Source organism: Lynx canadensis, chromosome E1 (genome assembly GCF_007474595.2).
Source record: "Lynx canadensis isolate LIC74 chromosome E1, mLynCan4.pri.v2, whole genome shotgun sequence".
NCBI lineage: Eukaryota > Metazoa > Chordata > Mammalia > Carnivora > Felidae > Lynx > Lynx canadensis.
Genome location: NC_044316.2, coordinates 26757244 through 26775422, shown reverse-complemented (window position 1 = coordinate 26775422; position 18179 = coordinate 26757244). Strand labels below are relative to the sequence as shown.

At 36.7% G+C, this 18179-nt stretch overlaps 2 protein-coding genes across 3 annotated transcripts in view; one reads left to right on the top strand and one right to left on the bottom strand.

Annotated features, from left to right (window-relative positions):
- Positions 1–18179, top strand: part of VMP1 (vacuole membrane protein 1) — a 129450-nt gene that overhangs the window by 4448 nt on the left and 106823 nt on the right. The window lies entirely within an intron of this gene.
- On the bottom strand, positions 3607–4065 carry LOC115501172 (developmental pluripotency-associated protein 3-like). The gene has a single exon (XM_030296107.1). The coding sequence runs from the start codon at positions 4063–4065 to the stop codon at positions 3607–3609; it is 459 nt and encodes a 152-aa protein (XP_030151967.1).

Genomic DNA, 18179 nt, shown 5'->3' with positions numbered 1-18179 from the left:
TAAAAGACTAAGGCATTTAAAGCTTAAGGCATTTTTAAATTAAGCAAGGGTGACCCATTGAGTAATCCTGTCCCAGCTAGTCTAACTGAAATTGCTAAAGAGTTTGTTGGTATTCAGAGATACATTATCTTTTCAGTATTTCATTATGATGTTTTCTCTTGTTCTTGAAGTTCTTTAATAATAACCTTGGTCTTGGGGCGCCTGGGTGGCTCAGTTGGTTAAGTGCCGGACTTTGGCTCAGGTCATGATCTCATGATTCGCGGTTTGATCCCTGCATCGGGCTCTGTGCTGGCAGCTCAGAGCCTAAAGCCTGCTTCAGATTCTGTGTCTCCCTCTCCCTCTGCCCCTCCCCGGCTTGCACTGTGTCTCTCTCACTCTCTCTCTCTTGAAAATAAATAAAACATTTTTTAAAATTAAAAAAATAATAACCTTGGTCTTTATAATTTTTTTTTGGAAGTACTAGGTAGATAGTGTTAAGAGCCAGGGCAATGAAGCTAGATTGCATTCTTTCAAATTCCAGCTTTTACTACTATGCAACCCTTGGGCTAGTTACTTAACCTCTTCCTCCTAGGCTATGAAGTCGGTACCTGTTAAGGTTAAATGAATAGATTTAAGTGTTTGGAAAGGCATATAGTTAATCATGATTGTTATTGTTATCATCAGGTAGCCTACTGAGCAAGTTGCTAAGAGAAAACTCTTTCCTAACCTTCTTTGAATACGTCTTTTTGTTGCTGCTTACTTGTCATTGTTTGCTCAGTATTAATGAAGGTTCAGTAAATAAATATATATATATTTCATTTTGTGAATATTTTACAACATGTGTGAGATTCTTAACCAAATGAGGTATTCTAATAGGCTATTCTCTCAGTTTTTTTGTGTGTTATTGTTATTAGTTTACATTATCTGTGCAAACCATAACAGAATTTGAGAATTGCTATTTGGGAATTTAACGTGCATTGTTATCTTCTAGCACTTACTTTCTTTGCATGGGAAGATTATTCTGCAATGACATCTATTGCTGTATCTGTTCATTCATCCAATCAGGGAACAAAAATCTAAAAATCTTGTGTTAGTTCCTTTACCAGGTTTTGGAGAAAACAGTGGGAAGCAAGGACAAATGTATTTTAGTTGGGACCCTGATAGAGAAAGGAGTAAACACAGAAATGAAAGAATAAACAGTGTAGTAAATATTATGAAGGAAACAAAGGTATGAGAGTTAATGTGGATGTGTGCCCATTTGAGATTCTAGCACAGTATACATGGAATACAGCAACATGAAATGAGGTAGGGAACATACTCATGGTCCAGATTATATAGAGCTTGTAGGCCATGGAAATGAATTTGGATTTGATTTTGAGCGTAATAGGAAGTCCTACAATTTCAAGTAGGGGAGTAGTATGATTTATAAGGACTCCACTCTCGTTCACATATGAAGGATGAATTGAAGGGGACAAGAATAAAAATGGAAAGAGAAGTTAGGAGTCCATGGCAGTAGTCTAAATGAGAGATGAAAATGGCCTGGACCACAGTGGTGGCAAAAAAGTGGAGAGCCGTGGGTGGATACTAAATATATTTGGAATAGGACTGGGTCCTGGATTAGATGTGAAGAGTAAGGAAATGAGAAGAGTCAAGGATGACTGTGCTTCTGGATTTAGTAACTAGGTGGAGGGTTGTGCCAAGTACTGGGAGAGGGAAGGTTTGGGAAGGACCAGGTTTGTGACAAGAAGGGGGATGGGAAGGACATGTTAAATTTGAGATGCTTAGCAATCATCCAAATGTGGTATTAGGGACACAGATCTAGAGATCAGGACCAGAAATGCAAATTCAGGTTAGTATTTTAGGGGCGCCTGGGTGGCTACGTTGGTTAAGTGTCCGACTTCAACTCAGGTCATGATCTCGCGCTTCCTGAGTTTGAGCCCCGCATCGGGGTCTGTGCTGACAGCTTAGAGCCTGGAGACTGCTTCAGATCTATGTCACCCTCTCTCTCTGCCTGCACTCCACTCACACTCTGTCTCTCTCTCTCAAAAATAAACATTAAAAAAATTAAAACAAATTCAGGCTAGTATTTTAAACTACAGGACCAAATAAATCACTTGGGGTGACAGGGAAGAGGAGAGGGCCCAGGTCAGGTAAAAGAGAGCTGGCAAAGGAGGCCAAGGGAGTGTTTGAAGAAAAAAACAAATACACAAAAGTAATAAAAGTGGGTATATCTAGCAGGGAGAGTACTAGATAGATGAGGGACAGAGGGGAACTAGATTGTTCACTTTTTTCCTATATATATATATATATATATATATATATATATATATACATATATATATATACACACACACACATATATACCTACATATTTATATTTTTACATATGCCTACATATTTGTATATATATGTGTATATATATATTTGTATATATATATACATACACACATACATGTATACATATATATGTATATGTGTGTGTGTGTGTGTACACACACATATATATATAAAGCATGTGAAAGTTTTTACTTATTCAGAATTCTTTTAAGAAAGGATCAGCTCTGTGAGTTCTTACTCTGTGGTCTAAATGAGACCAGACTAAAGTCCAGTAAAGTTTATTATTATTTTTTAATGTTTATTTATTTACTTATTTTTTCAAATAAGTCTCAATTTTAATAAGATCTTCTACATACACATTTGCTACTAAAACTGGAACTACCACATAAAAAATTTTTTGTTACAATTCAAGTTTTTAAAAACAGAAAATCTAGCCTATGCACCCTGCCCTAATTATAATTATGCTCTAGCCAAACCACCCAGTAGTCTCTATATATTCCTCCTGCACAAGTTACTTGGCTTCCAATTTGATGTTAGGTTTTCTTTTTTTTTTTTTTTTAATGTTTTTATTTTTTATTAAATTTTTTTTTTCAACGTTTTTTATTTATTTTTGGGACAGAGAGAGACAGAGCATGAACGGGGGAGGGGCAGAGAGAGAGGGAGACACAGAATCGGAAACAGGCTCCAGGCTCCGAGCCATCAGCCCAGAGCCCGACGCGGGGCTCGAACTCACGGACCGCGAGATCGTGACCTGGCTGATGTCGGACGCTTAACCGACTGCGCCACCCAGGCGCCCCAATGTTTTTATTTTTTAGAGAGTGTGAGTGAGGGAAGGGCAGACACACACACACACACACACACACACACACACACACACACACACACAGAATCTGAAGCAGGCTCCAGGCTCCCAGCTGCCAGCACAGAGCCCTATTCTACAGAGCTCTATTGGATGCTTAACCCAACTGAGCCACGCAGGAGCCCCATGTTAGGTTAACCTATCTTCATGACTTCAGGCTTCTCAAACACACAGGCAACACTCAAAACCTACTAGTGCTTCCATGGGTCATATCAAAAAGTGGAACTAAAGTATATTGAAGTCGTTCAAATGCAAGCTACAGGATTCCTCACAAATTACTGTTATCAAGGTAGAAAAGACAAAACAGAGTTTATATCATAGATTATCAAAATATTACACAGTTTGTCTTAACAGAGCAGCTTTCCCAAGCTGCTGCATACTGATCCTAAAATCACTAGCAAGAAAAAAAAACAGTATCATAAGGTTTATGTTTACATCAACTCCATGTCATAATTATTCTCCATGCTGGTATCCTCAGAAGGATCTCTATGATACAGGCGATAGTGACATATACATCTAAATCTTTCCACTCTTGATTCATCCGTGGAATGCTGGTTGAAGTAGTGATGGTTTTCAATAAACCACATCAGCCTTTCCGTTCTTTCTTTCAGAGCAGTTAACAAAATCCTTATTCCACCCCTCCTCCTGTTGCTGAGTATTTGGTCCACAAGCCCCTGTGGTTTCTTCTCGCTGTCCTGCTGTTGGGGTGGATATTCCGGTAGAGGGGAAGGGAGTTTGATACTAGGGTCGGGAGTCAATTTACTAAGGTTCTTTATTAATACCTCAGAGATAGTTTGAGAGGCAGCTGAACTTTCCTGGGAATTCTCTTCACTGGCCATCTGAGAAGGTTCTGGGCTACAAGACGGGTAAAGCTTTGTTGGCGAATGCATTGAAAGCCTAGTTGCAGATTAATCTTCTTCTAGATCTTTGGATTCCAGTGGAAAGTGATTCTCAAGACTCAACTTGCTGCAAAGTAGCCTGGAAAGAACGATACAGCCCAGAAAAAGCGAGAAGAACCAAAACTCCAACAAACCGTAGCAAAGAAAAAACAAATGTTTATTTATTTTTGAGAGTGAGCAAGAGACAGAGCACTAGAGGAGGAGGGGCAGACAGAGAAGGAGACCTAGAATCCAGGGCAGGCCCCAGACTCTGAGCTGTCAGTGCAAGAGCCTCGTGCGGGGCTTAAACTCAAACTGCAAGATCATGACCTGAACTGAGATTGGACACTTAACCAACTGAGCCACCCAGGCGCCCCTAAAGTCCAATAAAGTTGAAATTGTTGATCTGACTAGCCACTTCCTTATTGTTGAGTCTGATTCCTTCCAGAAACCTTCAAGTCTCCATATTGCAAAAAGCATTTAATCAAGAGAATTTACAAGATTCTCCTGCCTCTTGTAAGTTTTTAAGATCCACTTACAGGAGATATTAGTACTGCTTCTATGGAGCAGAAGAATTTTCTTTAATTTCTTATTAAATAATCATAAGGATATCTCTAGGATCTCTATATCTGCAAAAATCTAATTTAGAAATTCAGATATTTGAGTTTATTAGTACCTTAGTAACTGTTGTTAAGTGTACCTCAAAGTATGCCTAGCTGATAGTATGTACTCAGTAAATATTTATTAAATGAGTAAATTTCATTGTATAATTTTATGCCAATTTATTTGTTTGTTCTTTTGACAATGGACAGTTTAGTTGTTATGACTTTTGCTATTAAGACCAGTGTAACTAAAAATATTATTGTACCTATCAGCTCTTCACGTGCAGGAGGTTCTTTTGGCTGTATGTCTAGGCATAGAATTGCTAGCAAGGATATGCCAGTATTCACCTTTTTACAAGGTGTTTTCCAAGTTCTGCTATTGTCATCTGCTTATTTTTTGCTGAAAGAATCCATGCAGAGAATGGTGTGGTGGATTATAAAATTTAGTGTTGACTTGCAAAATGGTCACAAATTCTTCTCATCCTTTGTAGTGTGATTTTACTGTTACTGTACTCCTTGACGCTGTACTTTGCCACATGACTTGCTTTGACCAAAGGAGCATTAGCAAGTGTGATACAAGCAGAGACTTGAAAAACTTGCACATTGGGCATATCTTCTCTTACGGCTCTTTAGAACTCTGAGCCCACCATGTGAAAAAAAAAAAAAAAAAAAGCCAAACTAACCTTCTGGGGCATAGGAGACCTAACACGAGGCATCCCAACTGAGACCTGCCTAGCTCAAGAGCCAAGCTAGTCCAGACCAGAATTGTCTAGCCTAACTCACAGAATCATGAGAAATATTGAATGATTTTTTTGAAGTCACTAAATTTTGGAATTATATTACTACATAGTAAAATAGACTGGATAAAAATGGTATCTTGTGATCTTGATTCATATTTTTTGATTGTCAGTGAGATCAAATAGATATCTTCATTATTGGCCATGAAATACCTGTTTATGTCTTTTGCCTATTTTAGTTTTATAGAATTATCTTTTTCTTCATATTTAAATTATTTATATAACTCTTCTGTTTCTTGGTTGGTTTCTCTTTTTCCATACATATACAAAACACCTTCATTTTTTGTTACTATAACATGTGTGTATGTATGTATATATGTGCAGAGAGAGAGTCTGAACACAAGAATTTTGTCAGATACATGTATATTGCAACTATTTTCTCTCATTCTGTGGTTTACCTTTTTGGTTTTCTTTTATTTATTTATTTATTTACTTACTTACTTACTTACTTACTTACTTACTTACTTACCTTTTTGGTTTTCCTAACAAGGTTTTAAACTTGATAAAGGACAGTTTATCAATTTTCTTTTATGGTTCTTGTTTTTTAAGCCTAAGAAATAGTTGTCTACTCCAAGATTGCAAAGATTTTCTCCTTGTTTTTTCCTAGAAGGTTTATAGTATTAGTTCTTACATTTAGATCTATGATCCATTTCAAATCAGTTATTGCATTTGAAAAATAAAGGTTGATGTTCACTCTTCCCATAAGAATATTCAGTTATTTTAGTACCATTTGTTGAAGAGATGTTCCTTTCACCATTGAATTGCCTTGTACCTTTGTTGAAAATTAATTGACCCAATATATGTGGGTCTAATTCTGTATTCTCTATTGTTTCACTGATCTATGTCTGTCCTTTTGCCAAAACCACACTGTCATTACTGTAACTTTATAATAAATCTTGAAATCAGTTAGTGCAAGTCTTACAACTCTGGTCTTGATCCAAATTGTTTTAGCTATTCTAAGTTTTTTGCATTTCCATATAAATTTGAATCCACTTGTCACTTTTGAGTTTTTAAAAAACCTGCTTGCGTTTTGATTTAGATTGCATTAAACCTATACATCAGTTTGAGGGAAATTGTCATAATAACAATATTGAGTCTTTCAAATGATCAACATGGTATATTTCCCTGTGTATTTAGGCCCTCTGTAATTTCTTTTCTTACTGTTTTAGAATAGGTCTTGCATGTATGTTATTAAACTTACCTCTTTTTTTAAAGTGTCCAAAATGGTTTTATTTTTTTTCCCCTCTATTTTTTTAAAAATATAGTTTATTGTCAAATTGGCTAACATACAGTACGTAAAATGTGCTCTTGGTTTTTGGGGTAGATTCCTGTGGTTCATTGCTTACATACAACACCCAGTGCTCATCCCAACATAAACTTACCTCTTAAATATTTTACGTTTCAGATGCTATTGTAAATGAAATTTTAAAAAAAAGGTTTTTTTAGTGTTTATTTTTGAGAGAGAGTGTGAGTGGGGGGAGGGGCAGAGAGAGAGAGGAGGCACAGAATCTGAAGCAGGCTCCAGGCTCTGAGCTGTCAGCACAAAGCAGGGCTTTGATGAATTTGATGCAGGGCTCAAACTCACAGACTGAGAGATCATGACCCAAGCCGAAGTCAGACGCTTGACCAACTGAGCCACCCAGGTGCTCTGTAAAATTTTTAAATTTAAATTTCTAATTGTTTATTTCAGGTATATAATAGAGAGTTGGTTTTTACACCTGTGACCTTACCAAATTCATTTTTTTAGTTCCAGTAGTTCTGAGCATTTTTCAGTTTTCTCTTATTTTGACCCATGAGTTATTTAAAAACTGTGCATTAGCTTCTGAGTGTGTATAAATTTTATATTTTTGTTACTAAAGTTTGACACAATTTCTGAATTATCAGAGAATGTGGTCTCTGATGCCCATTCTTTGGAGTATGTTGAGACTGGTCTCTTGACTTAATCAAGGTTAAGTGGCTTTAAAAATTCATATTCTCTGACATTAGATGCTGAATCTTATATATATCCATTCCTACCCTTTATTATTGTTTAACATTTCTTTCTCCATAATTCTACTGACTGCTGCCTTTTTTTCAATGTTTATTTTTGAGAGAGAGTGCACAAGTTGGGGAGGGGCAGAGCAAGAGAGGGAGACAGAATGCAAAGACTCCAGGCTCCGAGCTGTCAGTGCAGAACCTGACCTCACGAACTGTGAAATCATGACCTGAACCAAAGTTGGATGCTTAACTGACTGAGCCACCCAGGTGCCCCGCAACATTTTATTTCTTAATTGTATTGTTCAAATCTTTTATCTTCACTGAATATTTTTCTTTGCTTGAAATGTCAGTAACAGTTCTTTTTAAATCTACCAATACAGTGTTGGATTTATCCATTTCTCCATGTATTTTTATGTTATAAATTTTTTTAAGTTTATTTATTACAGAGCGAGAAAGGGAGAGAGAGAATTTCAGGCAGACTCTATACTGTTAGCGTGGAACCTGATACAGGGCTTGTCCAGTGCTTAACCAACTGAGCCACTCATGTGCCCCTGTTATAAATTTTGCTGCTATATTGTATTAGTGCTTTCAAATTTAGAATTATTATATTTTCCTGGTGAATTGAAACTTTTATTATTATGTTCTGTGTCCCTAATAATGACTTTTGTCTTTCGTCTTATTTTCAGCCTTTCTGTGTCCTTATAAAAAAGCATGGATTTTTTTAAAAAATACAGTTTGCAATCTTTTTAAAGCGATTTGATAGTTTTTTAAACAATTGAGAACCCTTTAAAAAAAAAGTATTTGTTTTTGAGAGAGAGTTCACACACGCACACACACACAGGGGAGGGGTGGAGAGAGAATACCAAGCAGGCTCCACACTGTCAGCGCAGAGCCCCACACAGGGCTTGAACTCATAAACCATGAGATCATGACCTGAGGTGAAATGAAGAGTCAGCCACTTAACCAACTGAGCCACCCAGGCACCCCTAAAATGATAAGTTTAATCTGTTTATGTTTATTTTGATTATTGACATATTTGGACTATCCGGACTTCTTTCTATCAAGCACTATTTTGAAGCTCCCAAACTTTAGAACACATTAGATCTCATCTTTCTCTTCCATATTTATATATCATTATCCAAATGTAATTTCTTTTTAAAATTATTGTCACAGACACTATTATTATTTTATACAATACTTGGTTAAACACCCTTATTTATTGCCTACCATTAATGTCTTTATTTTATTGGGCACACAATTCTAGACTAGCTGTTTTATCTCAAAACTCTGATATTATTCCATTATTTTATGGCTTTTATTGTTGCTGTTGAGAGTTCTGCTTCCATTCTAACCGTTCTTCCATTTCTTAGCAATTTGTCCTTTTTGACTTTTTTCAAGATCAAGACTTACTTTAGTGATCTGCAATTTGACTGCAGTGTTTCTGGTTAAGACTTATTTTTATTTGTTCTACTTGGGATATATTGTACTTCCTAGATTGATGGGCTCAGTTTTGGAAATTATAGGTCTTTATTTTTTGAATTTACATTTCTCCTATTTTTTATATTCTTCTGGGTTTGCAATTAAACAAATGATAGACCTTCTCATTCTGTCTTCTGTGTCTCTTATTTGCTTATATTTTCCATCTTTGCTGCATTCTTAATAAATTCCCTGGATAGCTCATCCAATTAATCTGTGTTTGACCCGTGCATTTTATCCATTGGCTTTTAATTTCAGCAGTTATTACTTTTAGAATTTCCATTTACTTTTCTTTCCTTCAAATCTATTTAGTTGGGGTAGTTTGTATTGTGTGCTCATTTTTGTAATTGCATCCTTTGTTCAGTAAACATTTTATACATAACTATTCTATAATATATTTACTCTGCACCTGAATCTCTAATATCTGTTGTTCTTATTCTGAAGGGGTAGAGGATTGGTAGAGCAGTTGGAGGTGTCTGTATTGATAATGGCTTGTTTTCTGGTACTTCTGTGAGTTTATTGATTGATCTTACTCTGTTGGAGTCCAGCAAACCTAATTTACAAAGAGGGTTTACTTCTGCCTCTGCTTAAAGCTAGAAAGGCACCTCTGATTTGGGACTACATCAGTAGTGCTTGGGGTTGTAGCAGAAGAAATATTCTCTATCCTCTTTGAGTCTCTTGCTGGGCCTAGGGATTAAACTGATATAAAATAGATTCGTAGGGGTGCCTGGATGGCTCAGTCGGTCATGATCTCACAGTTCGTGAGACTTCAGCTCAGGTCATGATCTCACGGTTCATGGGTTTGAGCCCCACATTGGGCCCTCTGCTGTCAGCACAGAGCCCGCTTCCAATTCTCTGTCTCCCTCTCTGTTTGCCCCTCCCCTGTTCATTCTCTCTCTCTCAAAAATAAATAAATATTTTTAAAAAAAAAGACAGTAGGAGAAAATCATACAAACTTTACTAATTTTTTAACATGTAAATGGGAACCTTCACAAGAGAATGAAGACCCAAAGAAGTGACCAGAGCAGGAAACTTTTATACCTTTTAGATCAAGAAACAATAAATTTGTGAAGAATTGACAAGACAAAGAAGTTTGTTCTAGAAGTAGTAAATGGTGAATAAATAACTAGAAAGATAAGGGTTAATTTAATACAGCTTGTTTGTACAGATTTGTCAGCCCCAAGTTTCCCGTCTCTGTGTGAAGAATGTCTTCCTTCCTCCTGGTACGGGGGGGCGGGGGGGGTGCCTTTTACCTGGGAGTTTTATTTCCCGTTGTCAGGAAGAAAAAGGAAAGTCAAAGTGTCCTTCTTGTACCTGCCGTTTCTTAAAAGTACCTTTAATTAAAGGAATCAATATGCCTAAGGTGGCATATTTTGGGGGTGACATTCTATTTTTTCTTCATGGGGTTTCTGCCCAAAGAGGAAGTCACAAGTATAGCTTCTCATCTCCAAAGTTCAGTCTTTCTACAGGGATGTTGCTGTAGGAAGCTTCTCAGGGTAGCCTGAGCCCTCTCAATTGCCAGTTGCTCTTCTCAGTTTCTTTCCTACTGCTCAGGTTTTCTTCTGTTCCCACTCTGCTTCACAAGTACCCTAGCTCTTAGACCATTCAGTCTCCTGTAGGTCTGTTGTATAGTTTACTTATTTTTTGGAGGGATGGAAGGGACCTTGGAGACTGCCTCTTCCCTTTGTGAAACCAGTGATGTCTCAAAGAATTTGTCCAATCTAGCATGCAGTTTCTATAGAGAAGGAACCCTCAAAATTCCTAGTGCATGTACCTGACTTCATATAGTAAATGTTATTGAAAAGTTTAATTTATATTTTGCACGTATATTATTTTGTTATTTTATGAAACCCTATCTTGAAGTCATGTGGGTGCTAAGAATTCATCGATACATATAATGACACCATAATTTACCTACTCAGTAGGTTCAAATTTTCCTAAGATAGAAGTGAAGGTCCCTAGATGATTATTATCAGGAAGCTATTTAATATTTAAGAGAAAATGAAACACAAAATAGCCTTTAAAGTGAGCAAAGAATGACAATTCAATGTAGGAACTGCTGTAGGAAGTTCTGTCTCTTTAATGTTGAATGACCAAAAAATACCAACAGTTATTTCCATTTACACATCTTAATAGGTGTAGTGGGGACATTACTACTATTTTGATGCATGGATAACATATAACAAGTTCTAGTATTTTTGCAAACAATGGGTAATAAAAAAAATTCTGTTTCGTAGATCATAAAGTTTGGAATTATCTGGATCAAATCCTTCATTTTGATTCAAATAATTTGAAATGTGTACTTTTGTCATTTGCAAGTATTCTGCGATGTAACTTTCTCTCGTTGAATTTTTTTTAATGTTTATTATTGAGAGAGAGAGAGAGAGACAATAGGGAGAGGGGCAGAGAGAGGGAGACACAGAATCTAAAGCAGGCTCCAGGCTCTGAGCTGTCAGCACAGAGCCCGATGTGGGGCTTGAATCCACGAGCTGTGAGATCATGACCTGAGCCAAAGTCGGACGCTCAGCTGACTGAGCCACCCAGGCACCCCTAACTTATTTTCATAGTAATGACTTATATAGGCTAGTTTATAAACCCCAGGTATTTAGGGGCAATAAAGTAAGGAGTCTATTAAGCAATCTGAATTTAAAATTTTGTCAGAAATACACAAACAGTAAAAAAACCCACAAAGAAATTACTAAAAGAAGCAAAGGTGAAATCTTCTGATTTTGATGACAGGCCTTTATTTGTCTATTTGTGAGAATCAACAGAGATGAGTGTTCTCTTAATTCTGCTAATGGGGAATGTTTTGTAAATACCATAACATGCTAAACCTTTGGGACTACTTTATTATCAGTTTTTTTTTCTATGACTCCAGAATTTCTTGATAAGAATTGAAAGCACTCTCACAAAGACTGTGTAGTAGAGAATGTTGAATTTGGAGTTGGAACGTGAGGTTGAACTCTCACTTTGCCATTTATATGCTGCTGAATTGCTATTTAGAGCCTTTGAGCCCAGAGTTTCTCATTTGTAGAAGGCAAGGATAAAAATAACTGTTCCCTACACAGGTTTGTTAGCATCAAATTAACTAATCTATATGTAAACTATAAATCATTATACAGAGTAGGTATTGTTGCATAAATCCAAACTCTGGCCTTGGGTTGGGTAGAATTCTTAGACTATTAGAATAGAAAGAAAATTATGGCAGTAATTTATGTGCCTGATAATTGGTTGAGGAAAGAGAATCAGAGATTTAGAGTAACATTCCCAAGGTCTTACAGTTAGCTGAATCTCCCAGGTCTGGAATGTTACTCGTTTTACTGGTTTAATTTTTTTTAAGTTTATTTACTTTGGGAGAGAGAGAGAGAGAGAGAGCACACACAAGCAGGGCAGGAGCAGAGAAAGAATCCCAAGCAGGCTCCACACTGTCAGCACAGAGCCAGATGCAGGGCTTGACCCACAAACTGCGAGATCATGACTTGAGCTGAAACCAAGAGTTGAACTCTTAACCAACTGAGCCATCCAGGTGCCCCTAGTGTTTTAATTCTTGATCTTACTCCCCCATCTTTTTGGTGAAAATGTTTTGCTAAAATTGCACTGATTAAGAAAAACTGAATGAATATTTAGTAGATTGAGAGAAAATGAGAAATGGGATTTTTCAAGCTGTAATTTTATGTTATATATTTTCTGACTTGAAATAAAATCATGTTTTTACACAAACATAAAATTATTTTTTTACATATTGGAAGTGAGAGATAAACAATCCCCCCAAACCTATCAAACTCTGAAGAAGGGGGTCTGTAAAATGTCCTCCAGGTTGTATCTTTTTAAAATATGGATTCTTGGGGGTGCCTGGGTGGCTCAGTCAGTTAAGCCTCTGACTTTGGCTCAGATCATGATCTCACCATTTGTGAGTTCAAGCCCCATATCAGGCTCTGTGCTGACAGCTCAGAGCCTGGAGCCTGCTTCAGATTCTGTCTCCCTCTCTCTCTGCCCCTCCCACACTCGCACTCTGTGTTTCTCTCTCTCAGAAATAAATAAACATTAAAAATTTTTTTTTTAATATTAAAATTTTATTTGATTAAAAATTAGATCTGTGGGTTCTGTGTTGACAGTGTGGAGCCTGCTTGGGATTCTCTCTCACTCCCTCTCTCTCTGCCCCTCCTGCGCTCTCAAGATAAATAGACCTGGAGCAGTGACCTTTTCAACGATTAGAAGACTGTGACAAGTCTAATGTATTTTACACTTCACTAAGTTAGGTTGATGGACCTTTTAGGCCATAAATATATACTCTCATAAACTGCTAACCCATTATTGGGAGATATATTGAAGTTTTGAATGCATTTAAATTGTATCTTGACTTGGGGCTTTATTTATGTTGTTTGTTTTATTTTTTCCCTTTTGTAAATTTAAATTTTAGTTAGCATACAGTGCCGTATTGATTTCGGGAACAGAATTCAGTGGCTCATCACTTACACACAACACCCAGGGCTAACCAAATAAGTGACCCCCTTAGTACCCATCACCCATCTAGCCCATCTCCCACATACCTCCCTCTATCAACCCCATAGTTTGTTCTCTATCATTAAGAGTCTCCTGTGATTTGTTTCCTTCTTTTCTCCACCCCCCCCTTTCATATGTTCATCTGTTCTGTTTCTTAAATTCCATGTATGAATGAAATCATATGGTATTTGTCTTCTCTGATTGACTTATTTTGCTTAGCATATTTTGAGTTTTTAATTTGTCTAATTCTTCAAAACTTTAGAAAATTCCAAAAGATTCAAGGATTTTTTTTTCATACATTCTTATTCAAATAATGAATTTTCAGAGAACACACTTTTACACTGCCACAGCCATGTGATGATCTCTGGCTCTTATAGTCAGATGATCCAGTAGTCACTGATATTGTTCATGGTGTTTGGATTAGCTTTGGCTTTTTACCCTTGCACAAGTGGAAAACTGTATCAAAGCCTCACTGATCAAGATATATTTATTACCCTTTACTTAGATTATTTATTAAGTTTCCAATAATAAATTGCAATTGCTTTATCTTCACAGTTTTAGAGAAATCTATAGCTATTTTGAAGTAGTCTGTGAATGAATGTACTAAATAGTCCAATTAAGTACCTACATGCTTCTCAAAGCAAGAAAGATTACTGAAATATATTCAAGTTGAAATACAATACTTAATTGGCTGTCTTTGCATGCCTTGTATGAAGAACGGTGTACATTATTGAGAAAGCCAACTTAATATTTTTGTGAGAAAGTAGAATCATTTGAATAAATGGTTTTCTTAAAAGGAAGTGTGTTCATTTTATTTTGGAATACAGTGGCCAAGAAAATTAGAGTCAATGGCTTCATCACTCTTATTTTCTTTTCCTTTTCATCTTGTTAAATTCTACACACTAACTCATATTACTCTGGGAGTTGCTATTTTCATGTCATCCTTAAGTGTTTTTTGTTTTGCTTTAGGAAACTCAGAGTAACTTAGTTTCACATTGTTTTTGCATTACAAGTGCAGCTAATGTTTAAAATGAATGGAGTATTATAGTCTTAGCGGTAGATGTACAACCTACAAAGAACCTTTGTGAGCTGATTTTAGCAGCATTTTCTCAGCACTTCTGACAGAAACAAAAGACCCCACATATTTTAATATCAACCTTTGATTTATTTTTTTATTTTAAAATTTTTATTTATTTTTGAGAGGGTGGGGAGGAGCAGAGAAAGAGGGAGACACAGAATCCGAAGCAGGCTTCAGGCTCTGAGCTGTCAGCACAGAGCCCAACATAGGGCTCAAATCCACGAGTCGTGAGATCATGACCTGAGCTGAAGTGGGATGCTTAACTGACTGAACCACCCAGGCACCCCTCAACCTTTTATTTTAAATGCTTCAGCATTTTCAGATTGAAAATCTGCTAGTTACAACATTTTAAGGCATTTCTTAATCTAGAAGATACAAGAAGATACATATGTTGTATCTTTACAATGAAAATTATTATTTGATGTTTGAGTTATGCTTCTTTCCTATTTCTGTCTTCTCATCCTAGCCATAGAGCTTTAGAGTTTAATAGTCTCATTCTTGGGATGCCTGGGTGGCTCAGTTAAGTGTGCACTTTTTAAAAAATATGTGTTTATTTTTGAGAGAGAGAGAATGCGTGTGTGCGCGAGTGGGGGAGGAGCAGAGAGGGAGAGAGAGAATCCCAAGCAGGCTCCACGCTGTCAGTGCAGAGCCTGACACAGGGCTTGAACTCACAAACTGTGAGATCATGACCCGAACCGAAATCAAGAGTCAGATGCTTAATTGACTGAGCCACCCAGGCACCCTGAGCCTTCAACTCTTAAGTCACATTTATGGACCAGCTCTTAGAATATCTTATTTCCTTCCATAGATTGAGCTTGTCTCTTTCAAAATTCTTAGAAGAATTTAGTTTTGGGACTTGGGGGTGTCTTACCATAGGTCAGTGTACTCCCTGGTATTATTGAGACCACCTTGTATCTGGATCCTACCTCTAGGTTTGTCACTGACTTATGATTGAGGAAGATGGGGACAAAAAAATTTCAAGGGAATTTTAAAAGACAGTAGTGTAAAATATTTTCAAAAATGGTTAAAATGCAAAATTTTTGATAATTCTATAAGCTTACTTGTTTAGAACACAGGTAGTTTTTTGCATGTTTTGCTTTATAGTTCTTTGGGGAATGGCAAATGGTTTTTAAAAGTTGTTTTTAAAACTGTGAACTTATTTTGTTTGTAAGAAGTATACTGATGAAAAGAAAATAACTTAGTTCCCTTGGTTATTTATTACAAAACAAAATTCCAGACTATTTTGTTTTCTAGAGAATTTTTTGAGTAGGAAATGTCAGTAAGCTGTTTTCTTTTGTAGCATATTGTGTAAGAACACATTATTTGCTCAAATGAAAATTCCTGTTGCAATACCTTTAAAAACATCTTCAAATAATTGCATAATACCATTATTATAAGTAAGTACTCAAATGAACTCAAATTTTTTTGGATAAACTTTTATCTCTTAAAGATGATTACTACAGGAAAGAGTAAAGCTGGGGAAATGAGTTCAATTATCACATTGTTTGGCTGGAGGGCAAGTTTTAGAATCTTTTCTTCACAGTGCACATGCCCTTTTGTGACTTGTTAATCTTTTTGTCGCAAATTAATTACATGTTATTTATTGTGATGTAGGTAAATGGCTGTTCATCTATGAAATGAATTGCCTACAGATTTTGGCTGAATATGAACGTATGTGGTTTTAAGTATTTATAGAACTTAAGTATGGCTTCTAGTTAAATGATTAGAAGATAGAAAATCCAAAACTCCTTTATTATATGGTCCATTTCAAACATCCTCAGTTAATTTTATTAATAAAGCCCAGAAAGCATGATTTGTGGAATAGAGTTACATTTTGTGAACCTATTATGATGCTCTGGTCTTAGAGAATTCCACAGAATAACTTCATTCATTTTTCTTTGTCCTTTTAATTGCTTGGCTATATTTATATCGTCTTTTGAAAACACCTTCATATAAGTATGACTTAAGTTCGCAGAATCAAACTTCCAGCTTTTATGAACTCTCCTGAATGTACCTGTCCTCTGAACTCCCATATTTTGTCCTGTACTTTCTTCCTCCTTATCATTGTAGCTAGTATATATTGAGTTCATATAAAAGGTACGACAATATATTATTATTTTATACATATTACCTTGTTTAATTCTCACAGTAAACCTTTGATACGTGTCATGTTACCTCTATTTTACAGGTTAAAGAAACTGATGTTTAGAGAGATTTAGAAATTTGTCCAATTCATGGAGTAGATACTTGTGAAGTTTGAGTTTCAGTCCAGTTCTGTTAGACTCTAAAACCTGTTTTCTTCCCACTAAGTTGGATACTATATATCCGTTTCATTTTAAGTGAAGTCCTGTGCTCATCTGACTTCCCTACCAGAAGGAAGGACCCTCGGAATGCCTGGATGGCTCAGTCAGTTGAGCATCCCACATGGTTTCAGCTTGGGTCATGATCTCATGCTGGCAGTGTGGAGCCTGCTTGGGATTCTCTCTCTTCCTCTCTCTCTGCCACTCCCCTGCAAAATAACTATATAAAAAATTTTTTTTAAGTTAAAAAAAAAAAGGAAGAAGGACCCTCTGGAGGACAGAGACCTTGTTTTATTCATATTTATGTTTCCAGAGCCTGGTACAGATCCCAGAATTTTTTAAATGAGCACTTAATGAAAGACACTGACATCACTTAATGGTAGCAGTGAAGCATGTAGTTTCTTTTTTTTTTTTTTTTTTTAATTTTTTTTAATGTTTATTTATTTTTGAAAGAGAGAGAGAGAGACAGAGCATGAGCAGGAGAGGGGCAGAGAGAGAGGGAGACACAGAATCTGAAGCAGGCTCCAGGCTCTGAGCTATCAGCACAGAGCCCAACATGGGACTCGAACCCACAGACCGTGAGATCATGACCTGAGCTGAAGTTGGACACTCAACCGACTGAGCCACCCAGGCGCCCCTGTAGTTTCTAAAGTATAGTCAGTTTACTGGTTCATGTACCTCCTATCCTTTTGATGTGGTTATACACAGGTGTGCATGCCCAAATACACATACACACACTCTTTCATCCTTAGTGATCCTGTGACAGTGAGAATTTTTGTTCTCATTTTGTAGATCATAAAATCAAGATCTAGGGTTGCCTGGCTGGCTCAGTTGGTAGAGCATGTGACTCTTGATCTTGATGTTATGAGTTCAAGGCCCATGTTGGGTGTACAGATGACTTTGAAATAAAATCTAAAACACATTAAACAAGAAAATCGATATCTAGAAAAAATGAGACTTGCTTAAGAACATACCACTAGTGGGGCGCCTGGGTGGCGCAGTCGGTTAAGCGTCCGACTTCAGCCAGGTCACGATCTCACGGTCCGTGAGTTCGAGCCCCGCGTCGGGCTCTGGGCTGATGGCTCAGAGCCTGGAGCCTGTTTCCGATTCTGAGAGCCTGGAGCCTGTTTCCGATTCTGTGTCTCCCTCTCTCTCTGCCCCTCCCCCGTTCATGCTCTGTCTCTCTCTGTCCCAAAAATAAATAAACGTGGAAAAAAAAAATTTAAAAAAAAAAAAAAAAAAAAAGAACATACCACTAGTTAGTGGCAAATCTGTGATGCAAATCCAGATCTTCAAACTTTATTTTTTTATTTTTATTTTTATTTTTTAATGTTTATTAATTTTTGAGGGAGAGAGGGAGACAGAATCCGAAACAGGCTCCAGGCTCTGAGCT